The following is a 24,347-nucleotide window of genomic DNA, read 5'->3' on the forward strand; positions in this document are numbered from 1 at the left end:
GGCTTGTACCCCAAGATCCCTCCAGATATCAATGCTCCCAAGAGTCCTGCCCTTTACTCTATACTTTCCCCTTGGATTTGACCTCCCAAAAAAATGAAAAAAAAAGAGAAAAAGAAAAAGAGAAAAAAATTAATAGGGAACATAGACATTCGGTTTGTGGCCACTACCATTGGACGCCTTAAACCAGCAGTGCTCGGACCCATCATCATGCGTCCAGTTGGAGGACGCTCAGGTGTGCGATGGAATCCCATCTACACTTACCCCTCCTCGGACGGAATTTCACATTGGCCCCAGGGTCCCGTACTTCCCGCGGGAGCCTGTGCCCCACAACCTGAGCCGCCTTCGGAATTTTAATTTTGTCCCCTTCAAGGACGTTAAAAGGCGGGTCCTGTACAGACTGCTGCTGCACACCGTCCACCTCTTCTCCCTCATCCACCGCCCGGACACGCCCTGGCGTGCCCATTTGCCACCGGGGCGGTGGGGATCCCCAGTGGAGGGCCCTCTACGCAGGAGTCCTCCCCCTTTCTCTCGGGGATCTGGGGTGGAGGGTGTTGCACGCAGCAGTCCCCTGCAACCGCAGATTGCGGTGGTTCACGGACTCCCAGCCCAACTGCTTGTTCTGTGGCGCTGTGGAGTCCGTGGACCATGTATATGTTGGGTGTGGGCGTTTGCACTCCCTCTTTGATTTTCTGAAAAACCTCCTCCTCTGCTTTTGATGTGAAGGGCACTGCTTGTCACTGGCCACTCGGGTGTTTCCTTTCTTCCTGGTGGTGGGAATTGAATAAAGATTTGTCCACCTAGTGTCTTTCCCGGTGTCTCACGATACTGCTGTTAGGCAGTAGTGTGGGGGTGAGGAGTTAAAAAAAACAGGAAATTTAGAATCTCAGTTTAGGGAACTAACTCTGTGCTGGCTGGGCTGCAGTCAGTCTGTTCGTGGTAAAGAAAACTATATTAACAGGGGATTTAGAATCTCCTCGGGTCAGGGCACTGACTCTGAGCTGACAGGTCACAGCCAGTGTACTGTGCTCAAGTAAATGCAGGGTGACTTAGTGACGGGATACCAGCCTCTGTGCAGTTATTTCATCCACCAACTTTCATATTGTCTGCAAACGTACTAATCAGACTACCTGACATTTTCATCCACATCATTTATTTACATAATTACACACCACAGAGATCCCAGCGCTGGTTGAACAGCACCGTTCACAGACCCCCCAGGCAGTACAACGGGCCCCCACAGCTACCCTCTGTCTTCCATGGCCAAGCCAATTTTATATCTAACATCAACTCACCATGGATCCCATGTGACTTAATGTTCTGGACCAGCCAATCAAGAGGGACCTTGTCAAATGCTTTCTAAAAGTCCATGTCGACCACATCCTCTGACCTACCCTCTATCATTTTCGTCACTTCCTCAAAAAGCAGAACCAGTTTGGTTAGACAAGACCTCCCCCTGCACAAAGCCGTGCTGACTATCCCTGATAAGTCCAGTCTTCTCCAAATGCAAGGGAGTCCTGTTCTGAAGAACCTTCTCCAATAATTCCACGACCACTGATGGAAGGCTCACCGGCCTCTAATCTCCTGGATTATCCCTGTGGTCGTTCTTGAGCAAAGGGACGACATTGGCTATTCTCCAGCATTCTGGGACCTCACCTGTGACGAAAAGGGATACAAAGGCTGCACGGTGGCTCAGTGGTTAGCACTGCTGCCTCACAGCGCCAGGGACCTGGGTTTGATTCCAGTCTTGGGCAGCTGTCTCTGTGGAGTTTGCACACTCCCCCAGTGTCCGGGTGGATTTTCTCCGGGTGCTTTGGTTTCCAGGTTAGATCAATTTACCTTGCTAAATTGCCCATAGTGTCCAGGGATGTGTAGGTTAGGTGCAACAATCAGGGGTAGATAATAGGAGAGGGGAATGGGCCTGAGTGAGTTACTCTTCAGAGGGTCAGCGTGGACCTGTTCCACACCATAGGGATTTTATCCATCTATAAAAAGATCTCTGCCAAGGCCACCTTGTCTCCTTCAGGATCCGATCAGGCCCTGGGGACTTATCTTAAATGTTTTTCAAGACACCCAACATCCTCTCCTTAATAGCGAGATGTCCTCGAACATCAACATAATCCTCTCTAAATTTACCATCACCCACATCTTTCTCCTTGGGGAATACTGATGCCAAGTACTCATTAAGGACCTCACCCACTTCCTGTCTCCACACAAACTGCCTCCTTTGTCCTCGAGTGGACCTACCTTTTCCCTCGTTACTCTCTTACTCCTAAGCAAGTGCCACAAGGATCGGTGCTGGGCCCACTACTTTTTGTCATTTATACAAATGATTTGGATGCGAGCATAAGAGGTACAGTTAGTAAGTTTGCAGATGACACCAAAATTGGAGGTGTAGTGGAAAGCGAAGAGGGTTACCTCAGATTACAACAGGATCTGGACCAGATGGGCCAATGGGCTGAGATGTGGCAGATGGAGTTTAATTCAGATAAATGTGAGGTGCTGCAGTTTGGGAAAACAAATCTTAGCAGGACTTGTACACTTAATGGTCAGGTCCTAGGGAGTGTTGCTGAACAAAGAGACCTTGGAGTGCAGATTCATAGCTCCTTGAAAGGGGAGTCGCAGGTAGATAGGATAGTGAAGGAGGGGTTTGGTATGCTTTCCTTTATTGGTCAGAGTATTGAGTACAGGAGCTGGGAGGTCATGTTGTGGCTGTACAGGACATTAGTTAGGCCACTGTTGGAATATTGTGTGCAATTCTGGTCTCCTTCCTATCGGAAAGATGTTGTGAAACTTGAAAGGGTTCAGAAAAGATTTACAAGGATGTTGCCAGAGTTGGAGGATCTGAGCTACAGGGAGAGGCTGAATCGGCTGGGGCTGTTTTCCCTGGAGCGTCGGAAACTGAGGGGTGACCTTATAGAGATTTACAAAATTATGAGGGGCATGGATAGGGTAAATAGGCAAAGTCTTTTCCCTGGGGTGGGGGAGTCCAGAACTAAAGGGCATAGGTTTAGGGTGAGAGGGGAAAGATATAAAAGAGACCTAAGGGGCAACTTTTTCATGCAGAGGGTGGGATGTGTATGGAATGAGCTGCCAGAGGAAGTGGTGGAGGCTGGTAAATTGCAACATTTAAGAGGCATTTGGATGGGTATATGAATAAGAAGGGTTTGGAGGGATATGGGCTGGGTGCTGGCAGGTGGGACTAGATTGGGTTGGGATATCTGGTCGGCATGGACAGGTTGGACCGAAGGGTCTGTTTCTGTGCTGTACATCTCTATGGCTCTATGACAAAGTTATTTCTTGCTTCCTTGGGCATTTGATTGGTTTCCTAAACCTTACATATGCTTCCTTTTTCTTTACATCTCTCACTGTGCAAGGTTCCTGACTCTGGCCTTCCTGGTCTTTCATCCTCTCAGGGATATGCTGGGCCTGAACTCCTGTCAGTTTTAAAAGACTCCTGTCAGATGTGCCCCCCATTCCTGCCTAATACTGTTGTAATTTGCCTTCCCTCAATTTAGCACTTTTCCCCACTGCCTACACTGAAGCAATGGTGGCAGGGACTTCCATCAGGAGCTACAGCTTGCACAGTGCAGAGTTGGCATAGTCAGACAACAAAATGGATGCCTAATTTCTCCTCTAACTACCCCAGGGCCAAGCCCAAATGACCTCTATATTAATGAGTGACACAAAGTTTCCTGCTTGCCGTCCTCCCTTGGACTTGTACAAGGGTGTCACATCAGCAGTTTTTCCATTTGCTGGAAACTTCCCAGAATCCAGTTCAGAAACATTTCAACCAATGCCTCCACTAACTCTGCCGCCCTTCCTTTAAAAGCATTGGATGCAGGTGATCTCTCTGTCTGTACCCAAGGGCCCAAATACATCTTCCAGACGAAGCAGCACTTTACCTGCACTTCCCACAATCTAGTCTACCGCATTCACTGCTCACAATGTGCTCTCCTCTACATTGGGGAAACAAAGTGTAGACTGGGGGACCGTCTACACAGAACACCCATGTTCTGCCTGCATACAAGACCCTTGAGCTTCCAGCTGCCTGTCAGTTGAACACCCCACCCTGTTCCCAGGCCAACGTCTCTGTCTCAGGGTTGTTGCAGTGTTCCAGGGAAGCTCAGCACAAGCTGGAAGAACAGCTCCTCATTTTCCACTCAGGAACGCTGCAGCCTTTAGGATCATTATCGTGTTCAATAACTTTGGGGCTTGAGCTCTCCCATGTCCTTACTCCTACCCCCACACACCAGGCCTTGCTATCATATGACATGCTTTGTTAGCCAATAATTATCCCCATTAGTAACGACTTCATTCTCCCAGCCAGATCATTATCCACTCCTTTGTCTGTCCAACTGTTCTCCTCTCCCCCCACTCCATCTTCAGCATAAAAAACATTTTCCTCACGACCATCAGTTCTGAGGAAGGGTCACCGCCTCACAGCACCAGGTTCGATTCCAGCCTTGGTGACTGTCTGTGTGGAGTTTGCACATTCTCCCCGTGTCTGCATGGGTTTCCTCTGGTTTCCTCCCACAGTCCAAAGATGTGTGGGTCAGGTGGATTGGCCGTGTTAAATTGCCCATAGTGCTAGGTGCATCAGTCAGGGGGAAATGGGTCTGGGTGGGTTACTCCTTCGGAGGGTCAGTGTGGACTGGTTGGGCCGAAGGGCCTGTTTCCACACTGTGGGGAATCTAATCTAAAAAAAACGAAACATTAACTCTGATTTCTCTCCACAGATGCTGCCAGACCTGCTGAGCTTTTCCAGCAATTTCGGTTTTCGTTTCCAGTTTCCATCACCCGTAGTTCTTTCAGTTTTAATTTTGTCTTGCCTTTAACCCTATTGAGATGGTCACATATTTTCTCCCTCGTGACTGAGACTGCGTTGTCTCTGGGGCCGTTGCAGTGTGCACCACCATGAAGACTGATGCTAAAATATTTGTTGGAAATGATCAACCGTTTAGGAACATAGGAACAGGAGTAGGCCATTCAGCCCCTCGAGCCTGTTCTGCCATTCAATGAGACCGTGACTGACCTGTGGCCTAACTCCGCAGGACTGGCCCCTCAGTTACCCTGCGCTCTGAATAACCTACCTGTGTCGGCCGTGTTGGGGTTGAAGATGGTGTTGCTGTAGGTGACGAACTGCAGTTGCCGGTTGAGGTTGTCGAGGCGAGAGCTCGACAGGGACATGTGCACCTGCCCGTCGCCTTGGATCGTCACCTCGTCCACCTCCGCCGCCACGTCAAAGGTGCCCAGTGTCGCCGTCAGGTTGACCTGGAAGGCAGAGATTTTGCTCACTGTTAGTCGCGGCCTCCTTGGGTGTTTGTGTTTCATGTGTCATTCGGAAGGCAGCTAAACGCTCAGAAAACAGATACTTGGATGCTCCTGTGTCACAGCTAATGAACTAGGGTTCGTCTTGTGTAACTTGGAGTTTCAAATTGGAACTATGTTCATGAGGGGCATGGATAGGGTAATTGGACAAGGCCTTTTCCCTGGGGTGGGGGAGTCCAGAACTAAAGGGCACAGGTTTAGGGTGAGAGGGGAAAGATTTAAAAGGGACCTAAGGGGTAACTTTTTCACACAGAGGGTGGTGTGTGTATGGAATGAGCTGCCAGAGGAAGTGGTGGGGGCTGGTACAATTACAACATTTAAAAGGCACCTGGATGGGTATATGACTAGGAAGGGTTTGGAGGGATATGGGCCAGGTGCTGGCAAATGGGACTAGATTGGGTTGGGATATCTGGTCGGCATGGACGGGTTGGACCGAAGGGTCCGTTTCCATACTGTACATCTCTATGGCTCTTTGTAGTCTTCACTTGTTTGTAACACAAGATTGTGTGACGTTTGGAGGTGCTGGACATGGTCCTACTGACACCTGGGTTAAAAAGTGCCGAGCAACAGATTTTATAGTTCAGTTGTACTTTGCCACAGAACTGAGAGAAGGGATAATTGCATTTGGACCTCTAAAAGTTTGCAGGTGAGAGGAAAAACAAGAACTTCAAACTCAAACAAAGACCTAGGTCCAACCGACCGGCTACCAAGTTGACTATCTTCCAAGGTTGATGAGACCATCTCCAAAAATCAAAAGAACTGAGAGAATGGCACCTCATTCCATCCTTGTCATTGGTACACTTGACCTACAAAATGTATTCCTTATGATGATATTGTCATGGTGGTACTCTGTGTCCTATTCAAATGATTTTGTCTGTGTGTGTTTGGATTTAAAGCGGGGGATGTTTTAAGTTTAGGAGCGGATCATGCATTTTGCCACTTGTTCAAGGATAGGCTTGTTGCAATAAATACGTCAATGAGACTAATCCCTGGAATGAGCAGATTCCCTTCGGAGGAAAGGCTGGACAGGCTAGGCCTGTATCCTCTGGAGTTTAGTAGAGTCAGAGGTGGCTGAATTGAACCGTATAAGATCCTGAGGGAATGTGACCGGGTGGATGTGGAAAAGGATGTTTCCCCTGTGGGAGCCTCCAGAACGAGGGGTCAGAGGGGTCAGAGCGCCCATTTAAAACGGAGATGGGGGGGGAAACATTTCTGTCTCAGAGGGCCGCGGGTCTTTGGAATTCCCTTCCTCAAAAAGCAGTGGATACAGAACCTTTCAATCTTTTTGTGGCAGAGGGAGAGAGATTCTCGATTCCTGAAAGATTATCTGGACAGGGGGGAGAGGGGGATATACAGGGATGGAAGGGTGAGGTTAAAATCAGATCAGCCATTGAATGGCGGAGCATTGAATGGATGGGCAGAGTGGCCTCCTCTTGTTTCATGTTCCACATGCTGTTTTCTTCTTTATTGATGAAACCCTAGTGTGGAGTTTCTTTTACCTCAGATAATGGTCAAAATAAAGCAAAATTACTGTCCTTGAGATTAAATCGGTCAGTTTGAGAATGGGAACAGCTCACGGCCTAGTGTGGATTGATTTCTAGCTCTACGAAGGATTTCCTGATGTTTTTTAGCGATTTGTGATTTGTCTGAACAAAAATGTTACAAACAAATGGACAAAAAGACTTGAGGCTCAAAATATTTCCACTGAAGACACTGCCGGGGGGGCTGCTGCTAACCAGGCATCGACTCAACATTGGGCTATTCTGAATTTTATCTTATTTTCCATGGGATATGGGCATCTCTGGGTGGCCCAGCATTTCTTACCCATTCCTATTTGCCTATCAGAATGTTGCAGAGGGAGTTCCAGGATTCTGACCCAGTGACACTGAAGGAACAGGGATATATTTCCAAGTCAGGATGGTGAGGGGCTTGGAGGGGAACTTGCAGGGGGTGGTGTTCCCATGTATCTGCTGCCCTTGTCCTTCTAGATGGAAGTGGTGGTGGGTTTGGAAGGTGCTGCCTGAGGATCTTTGGTGAATTCCTGCAGTGCATCTTGTAGATGGTACACACTGCTGTTACTGAGCATCGGTGGGGGGAGGGAGGGGGTGTTTGTGGATGTGGGGCCAATCAAGCGGCTGCTTTGTCCTGGATAGTGTCGAGCTTCTTGAGTGTTGTTGGAGCTGCCCCCATCCAGGGGCAAGTGGGGAGTATTCCCTCACCCTCCTGACTTGTGCCTTGGAGATGGTGGGGCAGGCTTTGGGGAGTCAGGAGGGGAGTTACTCACTGCAGGATTCCCAGCCTCTAACCTGCTCTTGTAGTCACTGTACTCATACAGCTGGTTCAGTTCAGGTTTTGGTCACTGGGAACCCCCCAGGATATTGATGAAAATGACCTTTCATCTCCCAGAGGAGGAAGTTTCATCCACTACCAATCAACTGAGGGTCCATGCTGGTGCCAGATATGAAAGAATAACTGTGCAACCTCATTTCTCCATCCCGTAAATAACCATTGGCTCCGTTACAAACAGATTAATCCTTCAGGAAGGGAGGGATGTAAATAACGTCAGCTGAAGAGCAGCTTCCACAATCACAACAGGCAGAGTGAAAATGGCAGCATGAATTACACTGTTATCCAAATGTGCAGAAGCAAGCTAGGGACTCAATGGGAAACGACCCTGCCTCAGACCCAGAAGCTCAGAGTTCACATCCCACTCCAGGACATAACAGACAAGGCAGAAGGTGTGTACATAACGCAGCTTGTGTATCAACTTGGAAGACCTAGAATGTACAGCCGTAGTAAGCAGTAAGAGGGCTAATGCCACGTGACGGAATGGAAATGAGAACCTTTCCCATCACTGGTGATAGCTCCAGATCACAAGACACAGGCTCCGTGCACATTGCAACTCATGGGAGTGTTATACAACAACACATGACACAGGGCACCGGCTCAGAGACGCAGATGTCAAAGAATGTCTCGAAGGCTTGAAAGAGAGAAATTGAGGCCTTTCCAGACGGGATAGCTGAGATGACTACAGACATTCCGGCAACTCCGACTGGGAAAGGCGGCAAGTACAGACAGAGGAATTTGTAAGCAAACAACACAGGCTCAGACATGTTCAACAGGTCTCTACACCTTGGTCACAAACAACAACTTGAACAGTGTTCAGTTCTGTATCAGTCCCACATTGAGCACTGTGTCCAGTTCAGTGTCACTCCCACATTGAGCACTGTGCCCAGTTCAGTGTCAGTCCCACATTGAGCACTGTGTCCAGTTCAGTGTCGCTCCCACATTGAGCACTGTGCCCAGTTCAGTGTCAGTCCCACATTGAGCACTGTGCCCAGTTCAGTGTCAGTCCCACATTGAGCACTGTGTCCAGTTCAGTGTCAGTCCCACATTGAGCACTGTGTCCAGTTCAGTGTCAGTCCCACATTGAGCACTGTGCCCAGTTCAGTGTCAGTCCCACATTGAGCAGTGTGTCCAGTTCAGTGTCAGTCCCACATTGAGCACTGTGTCCAGTTCAGTTTCAGTCCCACATTGAGCACTGTGCCCAGTTCAGTGTCAGTCCCACATTGAGCAGCGTGTCCAGTTCAGTGTCAGACCCACATTGAGCACTGTGCTCATTCAGTGTCAGTCCCACATTGAGCAGTGTGCTCAGTTCAGTATCAGTCCCACATTGAGCACTGTGTCCAGTTCAGTGTCAGTCCCACATTGAGCACTGTGTCCAGTTCAGTGTCAGTCCCACATTGACACTGTGCCCAGTTCAGTGTCAGTCCCACATTGAGCACTGTGTCCAGTTCAGTGGTCAGTCCCACATTGAGCACTGTGCCCAGTTCAGTGTCAGTCCCACATTGAGCACTGTGTCCAGTTCAGTGTCAGTCCCACATTGAGCACTGTGTCCAGTTCAGTGTCAGTCCCACATTGAGCACTGTGCCCAGTTCAGTGTCAGTCCCACATTGAGCACTGTGCCCAGTTCAGTGTCAGTCCCACATTGAGCACTGTGCCCAGTTCAGTGTCAGTCCCACATTGAGCACTGTGTCCAGTTCAGTGTCAGTCCCACATTGAGCACTGTGCTCATTCAGTGTCAGTCCCACATTGAGCAGTGTGCTCAGTTCAGTGTCAGTCCCACATTGAGCACTGTGTCCAGTTCAGTGTCAGTCCCACATTGAGCACTGTGTCCAGTTCAGTGTCAGACCCACATTGAGCACTGTGCCCAGTTCAGTGTCAGTCCCACATTGAGCACTGTGCCCAGTTCAGTGTCAGTCCCACATTGAGCACTGTGTCCAGTTCCGTGTCAGTCCCACATTGAGCACTGTGTCCAGTTCAGTGTCAGTCCCACATTGAGCTCTGTGTCCAGTTCAGTGTCAGACCCACATTGAGCACTGTGTCCAGTTCAGTATCAGTCCCACATTGAGCACTGTGTCCAGTTCAGTGTCAGTCCCACATTGAGCACTGTGTCCAGTTCAGTGTCAGTCCCACATTGAGCACTGTGTCCAGTTCAGTGTCAGACCCACATTGAGCACTGTGCCCAGTTCAGTGTCAGTCCCACATTGAGCACTGTGCCCAGTTCAGTGTCAGTCCCACATTGAGCACTGTGTCCAGTTCAGTGTCAGTCCCACATTGAGCTCTGTGTCCAGTTCAGTGTCAGACCCACATTGAGCACTGTGTCCAGTTCAGTATCAGTCCCACATTGAGCACTGTGTCCAGTTCAGTGTCAGTCCCACATTGAGCACTGTGTCCAGTTCAGTGTCAGTCCCACATTGAGCACTGTGTCCAGTTCAGTGTCAGACCCACATTGAGCACTGTGCCCAGTTCAGTGTCAGTCCCACATTGAGCACTGTGTCCAGTTCAGTGTCAGTCCCACATTGAGCACTGTGCCCAGTTCAGTGTCAGTCCCACATTGAGCACTGTGCCCAGTTCAGTGTCAGTCCCACATTGAGCAGCGTGTCCAGTTCAGTGTCAGACCCACATTGAGCACTGTGCTCATTCAGTGTCAGTCCCACACTGAGCAGTGTGCTCAGTTCAGTGTCAGTCCCACATTGAGCACTGTGTCCAGTTCAGTGTCAGACCCACATTGAGCACTGTGCTCATTCAGTGTCAGACCCACATTGAGCAGTGTGCTCAGTTCAGTGTCAGTCCCACATTGAGCACTGTGTCCAGTTCAGTGTCAGTCCCACATTGAGCACTGTGTCCAGTTCAGTGTCAGTCCCACATTGAGCACTGTGCCCAGTTCAGTGTCAGTCCCACATTGAGCACTGTGCCCAGTTCAGTGTCAGTCCCACATTGAGCACTGTGCCCAGTTCAGTGTCAGTCCCACATTGAGCACTGTGTTCAGTTCAGTGTCAGTCCCACATTGAGCAGTGTGCTCAGTTCAGTATCAGTCCCACATTGAGCACTGTGCCCAGTTCAGTGTCAGTCCCACATTGAGCACTGTGCCCAGTTCAGTGTCAGTCCCACATTGAGCACTGTGTCCAGTTCAGTGTCAGTCCCACATTGAGCACTGTGTCCAGTTCAGTGTCAGTCCCACATTGAGCACTGTGCCCAGTTCAGTGTCAGTCCCACATTGAGCAGTGTGTCCAGTTCAGTGTCAGTCCCACATTGAGCACTGTGCCCAGTTCAGTGTCAGTCCCACATTGAGCACTGTGTCCAGTTCAGTGTCAGTCCCACATTGAGCACTGTGCCCAGTTCAGTGTCAGTCCCACATTGAGCACTGTGTCCAGTTCAGTGTCAGTCCCACATTGAGCACTGTGTCCAGTTCAGTGTCAGTCCCACATTGAGCACTGTGCCCAGTTCAGTGTCAGTCCCACATTGAGCACTGTGCCCAGTTCAGTGTCAGTCCCACATTGAGCACTGTGTCCAGTTCAGTGTCAGTCCCACATTGAGCAGCGTGTCCAGTTCAGTGTCAGACCCACATTGAGCACTGTGCTCATTCAGTGTCAGTCCCACATTGAGCAGTGTGCTCAGTTCAGTGTCAGTCCCACATTGAGCACTGTGTCCAGTTCAGTGTCAGTCCCACATTGAGCACTGTGTCCAGTTCAGTGTCAGACCCACATTGAGCACTGTGCCCAGTTCAGTGTCAGTCCCACATTGAGCACTGTGCCCAGTTCAGTGTCAGTCCCACATTGAGCACTGTGTCCAGTTCCGTGTCAGTCCCACATTGAGCACTGTGTCCAGTTCAGTGTCAGTCCCACATTGAGCTCTGTGTCCAGTTCAGTGTCAGACCCACATTGAGCACTGTGTCCAGTTCAGTATCAGTCCCACATTGAGCACTGTGCCCAGTTCAGTGTCAGTCCCACATTGAGCACTGTGTCCAGTTCAGTGTCAGTCCCACATTGAGCACTGTGTCCAGTTCAGTGTCAGACCCACATTGAGCACTGTGCCCAGTTCAGTGTCAGTCCCACATTGAGCACTGTGTCCAGTTCAGTATCAGTCCCACATTGAGCACTGTGTCCAGTTCAGTGTCAGTCCCACATTGAGCACTGTGTCCAGTTCAGTATCAGTCCCACATTGAGCACTGTGTCCAGTTCAGTGTCAGTCCCACATTGAGCACTGTGCCCAGTTCAGTGTCAGTCCCACATTGAGCACTGTGCCCAGTTCAGTGTCAGTCCCACATTGAGCAGCGTGTCCAGTTCAGTGTCAGTCCCACATTGAGCACTGTGCCCAGTTCAGTGTCAGTCCCACATTGAGCACTGTGCCCAGTTCAGTGTCAGTCCCACATTGAGCACTGTGTTCAGTTCAGTGTCAGTCCCACATTGAGCAGTGTGCTCAGTTCAGTATCAGTCCCACATTGAGCACTGTGCCCAGTTCAGTGTCAGTCCCACATTGAGCACTGTGTCCAGTTCAGTGTCAGACCCACATTGAGCACTGTGCCCAGTTCAGTGTCAGTCCCACATTGAGCACTGTGTTCAGTTCAGTGTCAGTCCCACATTGAGCACTGTGCCCAGTTCAGTGTCAGTCCCACATTGAGCACTGTGCCCAGTTCAGTGTCAGTCCCACATTGAGCACTGTGTCCAGTTCAGTGTCAGACCCACATTGAGCACTGTGCCCAGTTCAGTGTCAGTCCCACATTGAGCACTGTGTTCAGTTCAGTGTCAGTCCCACATTGAGCACTGTGCCCAGTTCAGTGTCAGTCCCACATTGAGCACTGTGTCCAGTTCAGTGTCAGACCCACATTGAGCACTGTGCCCAGTTCAGTGTCAGTCCCACATTGAGCAGGGTGTCCAGTTCAGTGTCAGTCCCACATTGAGCACTGTGTCCAGTTCAGTGTCACTCCCACATTGAGCACTGTGCCCAGTTCAGTGTCAGTCCCACATTGAGCACTGTGCCCAGTTCAGTGTCAGTCCCACATTGAGCACTGTGTCCAGTTCAGTGTCAGTCCCACATTGAGCAGTGTGCCCAGTTCAGTGTCAGTCCCACATTGAGCAGTGTGTCCAGTTCAGTGTCAGTCCCACATTGAGCACTGTGTCCAGTTCAGTTTCAGTCCCACATTGAGCACTGTGTCCAGTCCAGGGTCACTCCCACATTGAGCACTGTGCCCAGTTCAGTGTCAGTCCCACATTGAGCAGCGTGTCCAGTTCAGTGTCAGACCCACATTGAGCACTGCTCATTCAGTGTCAGTCCCACATTGAGCAGTGTGCTCAGTTCAGTATCAGTCCCACATTGAGCACTGTGTCCAGTTCAGTGTCAGTCCCACATTGAGCACTGTGCCCAGTTCAGTGTCAGTCCCACATTGAGCACTGTGTCCAGTTCAGTGTCAGTCCCACATTGAGCACTGTGCCCAGTTCAGTGTCAGTCCCACATTGAGCACTGTGTCCAGTTCAGTGTCAGTCCCACATTGAGCACTGTGTCCAGTTCAGTGTCAGTCCCACATTGAGCACTGTGCCCAGTTCAGTGTCAGTCCCACATTGAGCACTGTGCCCAGTTCAGTGTCAGTCCCACATTGAGCACTGTGCCCAGTTCAGTGTCAGTCCCACATTGAGCACTGTGTCCAGTTCAGTGTCAGTCCCACATTGAGCACTGTGTCCAGTTCAGTGTCAGTCCCACATTGAGCAGCGTGTCCAGTTCAGTGTCAGACCCACATTGAGCACTGTGCTCATTCAGTGTCAGTCCCACATTGAGCAGTGTGCTCAGTTCAGTGTCAGTCCCACATTGAGCACTGTGTCCAGTTCAGTGTCAGTCCCACATTGAGCACTGTGTCCAGTTCAGTGTCAGACCCACATTGAGCACTGTGCCCAGTTCAGTGTCAGTCCCACATTGAGCACTGTGCCCAGTTCAGTGTCAGTCCCACATTGAGCACTGTGTCCAGTTCCGTGTCAGTCCCACATTGAGCACTGTGTCCAGTTCAGTGTCAGTCCCACATTGAGCTCTGTGTCCAGTTCAGTGTCAGACCCACATTGAGCACTGTGTCCAGTTCAGTATCAGTCCCACATTGAGCACTGTGTCCAGTTCAGTGTCAGTCCCACATTGAGCACTCTGTCCAGTTCAGTGTCAGTCCCACATTGAGCACTGTGTCCAGTTCAGTATCAGTCCCACATTGAGCACTGTGTCCAGTTCAGTGTCAGTCCCACATTGAGCACTGTGCCCAGTTCAGTGTCAGTCCCACATTGAGCACTGTGTCCAGTTCAGTGTCAGTCCCACATTGAGCTCTGTGTCCAGTTCAGTGTCAGTCCCACATTGAGGTCTGTGCCCAGTTCAGTGTCAGTCCCACATTGAGCAGTGTGCCCAGTTCAGTGTCAGTCCCACATTGAGCACTGTGCCCAGTTCAGTGTCAGTCCCACATTGAGCAGTGTGCCCAGTTCAGTGTCAGTCCCACATTGAGCAGTGTGTCCAGTTCAGTGTCAGTCCCACATTGAGCTCTGTGTCCAGTTCAGTGTCAGACCCACATTGAGCACTGTGTCCAGTTCAGTGTCAGTCCCACATTGAGCACTGTGTCCAGTTCAGTGTCAGACCCACATTGAGCACTGTGCCCAGTTCAGTGTCAGTCCCACATTGAGCACTGTGTTCAGTTCAGTGTCAGTCCCACATTGAGCACTGTGTCCAGTTCCGTGTCAGTCCCACATTGAGCACTGTGTCCAGTTCAGTGTCAGTCCCACATTGAGCAGTGTGTCCAGTTCAGTGTCAGTCCCACATTGAGCTCTGTGTCCAGTTCAGTGTCAGTCCCACATTGAGGTCTGTGCCCAGTTCAGTGTCAGTCCCACATTGAGCAGTGTGCCCAGTTCAGTGTCAGTCCCACATTGAGCACTGTGCCCAGTTCAGTGTCAGTCCCACATTGAGCAGTGTGCCCAGTTCAGTGTCAGTCCCACATTGAGCAGCGTGTCCAGTTCAGTGTCAGACCCACATTGAGCACTGTGCTCATTCAGTGTCAGTCCCACATTGAGCAGTGTGCTCAGTTCAGTGTCAGTCCCACATTGAGCACTGTGTCCAGTTCAGTGTCAGACCCACATTGAGCACTGTGTCCAGTTCAGTATCAGTCCCACATTGAGCACTGTGTCCAGTTCAGTGTCAGTCCCACATTGAGCAGTGTGCTCAGTTCAGTATCAGTCCCACATTGAGCACTGTGCCCAGTTCAGTGTCAGTCCCACATTGAGCACGTGTCCAGTTCAGTGTCAGACCCACATTGAGCACTGTGCTCATTCAGTGTCAGTCCCACATTGAGCAGTGTGCTCAGTTCAGTGTCAGTCCCACATTGAGCACTGTGTCCAGTTCAGTGTCAGTCCCACATTGAGCACTGTGTCCAGTTCAGTGTCAGTCCCACATTGAGCACTGTGCCCAGTTCAGTGTCAGTCCCACATTGAGCACTGTGTCCAGTTCCGTGTCAGTCCCACATTGAGCAGTGTGTCCAGTTCAGTGTCAGTCCCACATTGAGCACTGTGTCCAGTTCAGTGTCAGTCCCACATTGAGCACTGTGTCCAGTTCAGTGGTCAGTCCCACATAGAGCACTGTGCCCAGTTCAGTGTCAGACCCACATAGAGCACTGTGCCCAGTTCAGTGTCAGACCCACATTGAGCAGTGTGCTCAGTTCAGTATCAGTCCCACATTGAGCACTGTGCCCAGTTCAGTGTCAGTCCCACATTGAGCAGCGTGTCCAGTTCAGTGTCAGACCCACATTGAGCACTGTGCTCATTCAGTGTCAGTCCCACATTGAGCAGTGTGCTCAGTTCAGTGTCAGTCCCACATTGAGCACTGTGTCCAGTTCAGTGTCAGTCCCACATTGAGCACTGTGTCCAGTTCAGTGGTCAGTCCCACATAGAGCACTGTGCCCAGTTCAGTGTCAGACCCACATAGAGCACTGTGCCCAGTTCAGTGTCAGTCCCACATTGAGCAGTGTGCTCAGTTCAGTATCAGTCCCACATTGAGCAGTGTGCCCAGTTCAGTGTCAGTCCCACATTGAGCACGTGTCCAGTTCAGTGTCAGACCCACATTGAGCACTGTGCTCATTCAGTGTCAGTCCCACATTGAGCAGTGTGCTCAGTTCAGTGTCAGTCCCACATTGAGCACTGTGTCCAGTTCAGTGTCAGACCCACATTGAGCACTGTGTCCAGTTCAGTGTCAGTCCCACATTGAGCACTGTGTCCAGTTCAGTGTCAGTCCCACATTGAGCACTGTGTCCAGTTCAGTGTCAGTCCCACATTGAGCAGTGTGTCCAGTTCAGTGTCAGTCCCACATTGAGCACTGTGTCCAGTTCAGTGTCAGTCCCACATTGAGCACTGTGTCCAGTTCAGTGGTCAGTCCCACATTGAGCAATGTGTCCAGTTCAGTGTCAGTCCCACATTGAGCACTGTGTCCAGTTCAGTGTCAGTCCCACATTGAGCTCTGTGTCCAGTTCAGTGTCAGTCCCACATTGAGGTCTGTGCCCAGTTCAGTGTCAGTCCCACATTGAGCAGTGTGCCCAGTTCAGTGTCAGTCCCACATTGAGCACTGTGCCCAGTTCAGTGTCAGTCCCACATTGAGCAGTGTGCCCAGTTCAGTGTCAGTCCCACATTGAGCAGTGTGTCCAGTTCAGTGTCAGTCCCACATTGAGCTCTGTGTCCAGTTCAGTGTCAGACCCACATTGAGCACTGTGTCCAGTTCAGTGTCAGTCCCACATTGAGCACTGTGTCCAGTTCAGTGTCAGTCCCACATTGAGCACTGTGTCCAGTTCAGTGTCAGACCCACATTGAGCACTGTGCCCAGTTCAGTGTCAGTCCCACATTGAGCACTGTGTTCAGTTCAGTGTCAGTCCCACATTGAGCACTGTGTCCAGTTCCGTGTCAGTCCCACATTGAGCACTGTGTCCAGTTCAGTGTCAGTCCCACATTGAGCAGTGTGTCCAGTTCAGTGTCAGTCCCACATTGAGCTCTGTGTCCAGTTCAGTGTCAGTCCCACATTGAGGTCTGTGCCCAGTTCAGTGTCAGTCCCACATTGAGCAGTGTGCCCAGTTCAGTGTCAGTCCCACATTGAGCACTGTGCCCAGTTCAGTGTCAGTCCCACATTGAGCAGTGTGCCCAGTTCAGTGTCAGTCCCACATTGAGCAGCGTGTCCAGTTCAGTGTCAGACCCACATTGAGCACTGTGCTCATTCAGTGTCAGTCCCACATTGAGCAGTGTGCTCAGTTCAGTGTCAGTCCCACATTGAGCACTGTGTCCAGTTCAGTGTCAGACCCACATTGAGCACTGTGTCCAGTTCAGTGTCAGTCCCACATTGAGCACTGTGTCCAGTTCAGTGTCAGTCCCACATTGAGCACTGTGTCCAGTTCAGTGTCAGTCCCACATTGAGCACTGTGTCCAGTTCAGTGGTCAGTCCCACATTGAGCACTGTGCCCAGTTCAGTGTCAGTCCCACATTGAGCACTGTGTCCAGTTCAGTGTCAGTCCCACATTGAGCAGTGTGTCCAGTTCAGTGTCAGTCCCACATTGAGCACTGTGTCCAGTTCAGTGTCAGTCCCACATTGAGGTCTGTGCCCAGTTCAGTGTCAGTCCCACATTGAGCAGTGTGCCCAGTTCAGTGTCAGTCCCACATTGAGCACTGTGCCCAGTTCAGTGTCAGTCCCACATTGAGCAGTGTGCCCAGTTCAGTGTCAGTCCCACATTGAGCAGTGTGTCCAGTTCAGTGTCAGTCCCACATTGAGCACTGTGTCCAGTTCAGTGTCAGTCCCACATTGAGCTCTGTGTCCAGTTCAGTGTCAGTCCCACATTGAGGTCTGTGCCCAGTTCAGTGTCAGTCCCACATTGAGCAGTGTGCCCAGTTCAGTGTCAGTCCCACATTGAGCACTGTGCCCAGTTCAGTGTCAGTCCCACATTGAGCAGTGTGCCCAGTTCAGTGTCAGTCCCACATTGAGCACTGTGTCCAGTTCAGTGTCAGTCCCACATTGAGCACTGTGTCCAGTTCAGTGTCAGTCCCACATTGAGCACTGTGTCCAGTTCAGTGTCAGACCCACATTGAGCACTGTGCCCAGTTCAGTGTCAGTCCCACATTGAGCACTGTGTCCAGTTCCGTGTCAGTCCCACATTGAGCACTGTGTCCAGTTCAGTGTCAGTCCCACATTGAGCAGTGTGTCCAGTTCAGTGTCAGTCCCACATTGAGCTCTGTGTCCAGTTCAGTGTCAGTCCCACATTGAGGTCTGTGCCCAGTTCAGTGTCAGTCCCACATTGAGCACTGTGCCCAGTTCAGTGTCAGTCCCACATTGAGCACTGTGCCCAGTTCAGTGTCAGTCCCACATTGAGCAGTGTGCCCAGTTCAGTGTCAGTCCCACATTGAGCACTGTGTCCAGTTCCGTGTCAGTCCCACATTGAGCACTGTGTCCAGTTCAGTGTCAGTCCCACATTGAGCACTGTGTCCAGTTCAGTGTCAGTCCCACATTGAGCACTGTGTCCAGTTCAGTGTCAGTCCCACATTGAGCACTGTGTCCAGTTCAGTGGTCAGTCCCACATAGAGCACTGTGCCCAGTTCAGTGTCAGACCCACATTGAGCACTGTGCCCAGTTCAGTGTCAGACCCACATTGAGCACTGTGCCCAGTTCAGTGTCAGTCCCACATTGAGCAGCGTGTCCAGTTCAGTGTCAGACCCACATTGAGCACTGTGTCCAGTTCAGTGTCAGTCCCACATTGAGCTCTGTGCCCAGTTCAGTGTCAGTCCCACATTGAGCACGTGTCCAGTTCAGTGTCAGACCCACATTGAGCACTGTGTCCAGTTCAGTGTCAGTCCCACATTGAGCAGCGTGTCCAGTTCAGTGTCAGACCCACATTGAGCACTGTGTCCAGTTCAGTGTCAGTCCCACATTGAGCTCTGTGCCCAGTTCAGTGTCAGTCCCACATTGAGCACGTGTCCAGTTCAGTGTCAGACCCACATTGAGCACTGTGTCCAGTTCAGTGTCAGTCCCACATTGAGCAGTGTGTCCAGTTCAGTGTCAGTCCCACATTGAGGTCTGTGCCCTGTTCAGTGTCAGTCCCACATTGAGCACTGTGCCCTGTTCAGTGTCAGTCCCACATTGAGCACTGTGCCCAGTTCAGTGTCAGTCCCACATTGAGCACTGTGCCCAGTTCAGTGTCAGTCCCACATTGAGCTCTGTGCCCAGTTCAGTGTCAGTCCCACATTGAGCACTGTGCTCAGTTCAGTGTCAGTCCCACATTGAGCACTGTGCCCAGTTCAGTGTCAGTCCCACATTGAGCACTGTGTCCAGTTCAGTGTCAGTCCCACATTGAGCACTGTGTCCAGTTCAGTGTCAGTCCCACATTGAGCACTGTGCCCAGTTCAGTGTCAGTCCCACATTGAGCACTGTGTCCAGTTCAGTGTCAGTCCCACATTGAGCACTGTGTCCAGTTCAGTGTCAGTCCCACATTGAGCACTGTGCCCAGTTCAGTGTCAGTCCCACATTGAGCACTGTGCCCAGTTCAGTGTCAGTCCCACATTGAGCACGTGTCCAGTTCAGTGTCAGACCCACATTGAGCACTGTGTCCAGTTCAGTGTCAGTCCCACATTGAGCTCTGTGCCCAGTTCAGTGTCAGTCCCACATTGAGCAGCGTGTCCAGTTCAGTGTCAGACCCACATTGAGCACTGTGTCCAGTTCAGTGTCAGTCCCACATTGAGCACTGTGTCCAGTTCAGTGTCAGTCCCACATTGAGCACTGTGCCCTGTTCAGTGTCAGTCCCACATTGAGCACTGTGCCCAGTTCAGTGTCAGTCCCACATTGAGCACTGTGCCCAGTTCAGTGTCAGTCCCACATTGAGCACTGTGCCCAGTTCAGTGTCAGTCCCACATTGAGCTCTGTGCCCAGTTCAGTGTCAGTCCCACATTGAGCACTGTGCTCAGTTCAGTGTCAGTCCCACATTGAGCACTGTGCCCAGTTCAGTGTCAGTCCCACATGGAGCACTGTGTCCAGTTCAGTGTCAGTCCCACATTGAGCACTGTGTCCAGTTCAGTGTCAGTCCCACATTGAGCACTGTGCCCAGTTCAGTGTCAGTCCCACATTGAGCACTGTGTCCAGTTCAGTGTCAGTCCCACATTGAGCACTGTGTCCAGTTCAGTGTCAGTCCCACATTGAGCACTGTGTCCAGTTCAGTGTCAGTCCCACATTGAGCACTGTGCCCAGTTCAGTGTCAGTCCCACATTGAGCACTGTGCCCAGTTCAGTGTCAGTCCCACATTGAGCACTGTGCCCAGTTCAGTGTCAGTCCCACATTGAGCTCTGTGCCCAGTTCAGTGTCAGTCCCACATTGAGCACTGTGCTCAGTTCAGTGTCAGCCCCACATTGAGCACTGTGCCCAGTTCAGTGTCAGACCCACATTGAGCACTGTGTCCAGTTCAGTGTCAGTCCCACATTGAGCAGTGTGTCCAGTTCAGTGTCAGTCCCACATTGAGCACTGTGTCCAGTTCAGTGTCAGCCCCACATTGAGCACTGTGTCCAGTTCAGTGTCAGTCCCACATTGAGCACTGTGTCCAGTTCAGTGTCAGTCCCACATAGAGCACTGTGCCCAGTTCAGTGTCAGTCCCACATTGAGCACTGTGCCCAGTTCAGTGTCAGTCCCACATTGAGCACTGTGCCCAGTTCAGTGTCAGTCCCACATTGAGCACTGTGCCCAGTTCAGTGTCAGACCCACATTGAGCACTGTGCCCAGTTCAGTGTCAGACCCACATTGAGCACTGTGCCCAGTTCAGTGTCAGTCCCACATTGAGCACTGTGCCCAGTTCTGTGTCAGTCCCACATTGAGCACTGTGTCCAGTTCAGTGTCAGTCCCACATTGAGCTCTGTGCCCAGTTCAGTGTCAGTCCCACATTGAGCACTGTGCTCAGTTCAGTGTCAGTCCCACATTGAGCACTGTGCCCAGTTCAGTGTCAGTCCCACATGGAGCACTGTGTCCAGTTCAGTGTCAGTCCCACATTGAGCAGTGTGTCCAGTTCAGTGTCAGTCCCACATTGAGCACTGTGTCCAGTTCAGTGTCAGTCCCACATTGAGCACTGTGTCCAGTTCAGTGTCAGTCCCACATAGAGCACTGTGCCCAGTTCAGTGTCAGTCCCACATAGAGCACTGTGCCCAGTTCAGTGTCAGTCCCACATTGAGCACTGTGCCCAGTTCAGTGTCAGTCCCACATTGAGCACTGTGTCCAGTTCAGTGTCAGTCCCACATTGAGCACTGTGTCCAGTTCAGTGTCAGTCCCACATTGAGCACTGTGCTCATTCAGTGTCACTCCCACATTGAGCACTGTGTCCAGTTCAGTGTCAGTCCCACATTGAGCAGTGTGCCAGTTCAGTGTCAGTCCCACATTGAGCACTGTGTCCAGTTCAGTGACAGTCCCACATTGAGCACTGTGTCCAGTTCAGTGTCAGTCCCACATTGAGCACTGTGTCCAGTTCAGTGTCAGTCCCACATTGAGCACTGTGTCCAGTTCAGTGTCAGTCCCACATTGAGCACTGTGCTCAGTTCAGTGTCAGTCCCACATTGAGCACTGTGTCCAGTTCAGTGTCAGTCCCACATTGAGCACTGTGTCCAGTTCAGTGTCAGTCCCACATTGAGCAGCGTGTCCAGTTCAGTGTCAGACCCACATTGAGCACTGTGCTCATTCAGTGTCAGTCCCACATTGAGCAGTGTGCTCAGTTCAGTGTCAGTCCCACATTGAGCACTGTGTCCAGTTCAGTGTCAGTCCCACATTGAGCACTGTGTCCAGTTCAGTGTCAGTCCCACATTGAGCACTGTGTCCAGTTCAGTGTCAGTCCCACATTGAGCACTGTGCCCAGTTCAGTGTCAGTCCCACATTGAGCACTGTGCCCAGTTCAGTGTCAGTCCCACATTGAGCACTGTGTCCAGTTCAGTGTCAGTCCCACATTGAGCACTGTGTCCAGTTCAGTGTCAGTCCCACATTGAGCACTGTGCTCATTCAGTGTCACTCCCACATTGAGCACTGTGCCCAGTTCAGTGTCAGTCCCACATTGAGCAGTGTGCCAGTTCAGTGTCAGTCCCACATTGAGCACTGTGCCCAGTTCAGTGTCAGTCCCACATTGAGCACTGTGTCCAGTTCAGTGTCAGTCCCACATTGAGCACTGTGTCCAGTTCAGTGTCAGTCCCACATTGAGCACTGTGTCCAGTTCAGTGTCAGTCCCACATTGAGCAGCGTGTCCAGTTCAGTGTCAGTCCCACATTGAGCACTGTGCTCAGTTCAGTGTCAGTCCCACATTGAGCAGTGTGCCAGTTCAGTGTCAGTCCCACATTGAGCACTGTGCTCAGTTCAGTGTCAGTCCCACATTGAGCAGTGTGCCAGTTCAGTGTCAGTCCCACATTGAGCACTGTGTCCAGTTCAGTGTCAGTCCCACATTGAGCACTGTGTCCAGTTCAGTGTCAGTCCCACATTGAGCACTGTGTCCAGTTCAGTGTCAGTCCCACATTGAGCACTGTGTCCAGTTCAGTGTCAGTCCCACATTGAGCACTGTGTCCAGTTCAGTGTCAGTCCCACATTGAGCACTGTGTCCAGTTCAGTGTCAGTCCCACATTGAGCACTGTGTCCAGTTCAGTGTCACTCCCACATTGAGCACTGTGTCCAGTTCAGTGTCAGTCCCACATTGAGCAGTGTGCCAGTTCAGTGTCAGTCCCACATTGAGCACTGTGTCCAGTTCAGTGTCAGTCCCACATTGAGCACTGTGTCCAGTTCAGTGTCAGTCCCACATTGAGCACTGTGTCCAGTTCAGTGTCAGTCCCACATTGAGCACTGTGTCCAGTTCAGTGTCAGTCCCACATTGAGCACTGTGCCCAGTTCAGTGTCAGTCCCACATTGAGCACTGTGCCCAGTTCAGTGTCAGTCCCACATTGAGCACTGTGTCCAGTTCAGTGTCAGTCCCACATTGAGCACTGTGCCCAGTTCAGTGTCAGTCCCACATTGAGCACTGTGTCCAGTTCAGTGTCAGACCCACATTGAGCACTGTGCCCAGTTCAGTGTCAGTCCCACATTGAGCTCTGTGTCCAGTTCCGTGTCAGTCCCACATTGAGCACTGTGTCCAGTTCAGTGTCAGTCCCACATTGAGCACTGTGTCCAGTTCAGTGTCAGTCCCACATTGAGCACTGTGCCCAGTTCAGTGTCAGTCCCACATTGAGCACTGTGTCCAGTTCAGTGTCAGTCCCACATTGAGCACTGTGCCCAGTTCAGTGTCAGTCCCACATTGAGCACTGTGCCCAGTTCAGTGTCAGTCCCACATTGAGCACTGTGCCCAGTTCAGTGTCAGTCCCACATTGAGCACTGTGTCCAGTTCCGTGTCAGTCCCACATTGAGCACTGTGTCCAGTTCAGTGTCAGTCCCACATAGAGCACTGTGCCCAGTTCAGTGTCAGACCCACATTGAGCACTGTGCCCAGTTCAGTGTCAGTCCCACATTGAGCACTGTGTCCAGTTCAGTGTCAGTCCCACATTGAGCACTGTGTCCAGTTCAGTGTCAGTCCCACATTGAGCACTGTGCTCATTCAGTGTCACTCCCACATTGAGCACTGTGCCCAGTTCAGTGTCAGACCCACATTGAGCACTGTGCCCAGTTCAGTGTCAGTCCCACATTGAGCACTGTGTCCAGTTCAGTGTCAGTCCCACATTGAGCACTGTGTCCAGTTCAGTGTCAGTCCCACATTGAGCACTGTGCTCAGTTCAGTGTCAGTCCCACATTGAGCACTGTGCCCAGTTCAGTGTCAGTCCCACATTGAGCACTGTGTCCAGTTCAGTGTCAGTCCCACATTGAGCACTGTGCCCAGTTCAGTGGTCAGTCCCACATAGAGCACTGTGCCCAGTTCAGTGTCAGTCCCACATTGAGCACTGTGTCCAGTTCAGTGTCAGTCCCACATTGAGCACTGTGCCCAGTTCAGTGTCAGTCCCACATTGAGCACTGTGCCCAGTTCAGTGTCAGTCCCACATTGAGCACTGTGCCCAGTTCAGTGTCAGTCCCACATTGAGCAGTGTGCCCAGTTCAGTGTCAGTCCCACATTGAGCTCTGTGCCCAGTTCAGTGTCAGTCCCACATTGAGCACTGTGTCCAGTTCAGTGTCAGTCCCACATTGAGCACTGTGCCCAGTTCAGTGTCAGTCCCACATTGAGCACTGTGTCCAGTTCCGTGTCAGTCCCACATTGAGCACTGTGTCCAGTTCAGTGTCAGTCCCACATTGAGCACTGTGCCAGTTCAGTGTCAGACCCACATTGAGCACTGTGCCCAGTTCAGTGTCAGTCCCACATTGAGCACTGTGTCCAGTTCAGTGTCAGTCCCACATTGAGCACTGTGTCCAGTTCAGTGTCAGTCCCACATTGAGCAGCGTGTCCAGTTCAGTGTCAGACCCACATTGAGCACTGTGCTCATTCAGTGTCAGTCCCACATTGAGCACTGTGTCCAGTTCAGTGTCAGTCCCACATTGAGCACTGTGTCCAGTTCAGTGTCAGTCCCACATTGAGCACTGTGCTCATTCAGTGTCACTCCCACATTGAGCACTGTGCCCAGTTCAGTGTCAGTCCCACATTGAGCACTGTGTCCAGTTCAGTGTCAGTCCCACATTGAGCACTGTGTCCAGTTCAGTGTCAGTCCCACATTGAG

General features: G+C 51.2%; 1 protein-coding gene across 2 annotated transcripts in view; it reads right to left on the reverse strand.

Annotated features, from left to right (window-relative positions):
- LOC132805703 (beta-1,4 N-acetylgalactosaminyltransferase 1-like) overlaps positions 1–24,347 on the reverse strand; it is a 187,528-nt gene that overhangs the window by 40,520 nt on the left and 122,661 nt on the right. For both annotated transcript variants that reach the window (XM_060820895.1, XM_060820894.1), the window contains exon 6: positions 5,091–5,271. In XM_060820895.1, the coding sequence (XP_060676878.1) occupies positions 5,091–5,271 (181 nt within the window). The remainder of the gene's footprint in view (positions 1–5,090; positions 5,272–24,347) is intronic.

The sequence above is a fragment of the Hemiscyllium ocellatum genome, chromosome X (assembly GCF_020745735.1).
Source record: "Hemiscyllium ocellatum isolate sHemOce1 chromosome X, sHemOce1.pat.X.cur, whole genome shotgun sequence".
In the NCBI taxonomy this organism is placed as follows: domain Eukaryota; kingdom Metazoa; phylum Chordata; class Chondrichthyes; order Orectolobiformes; family Hemiscylliidae; genus Hemiscyllium; species Hemiscyllium ocellatum.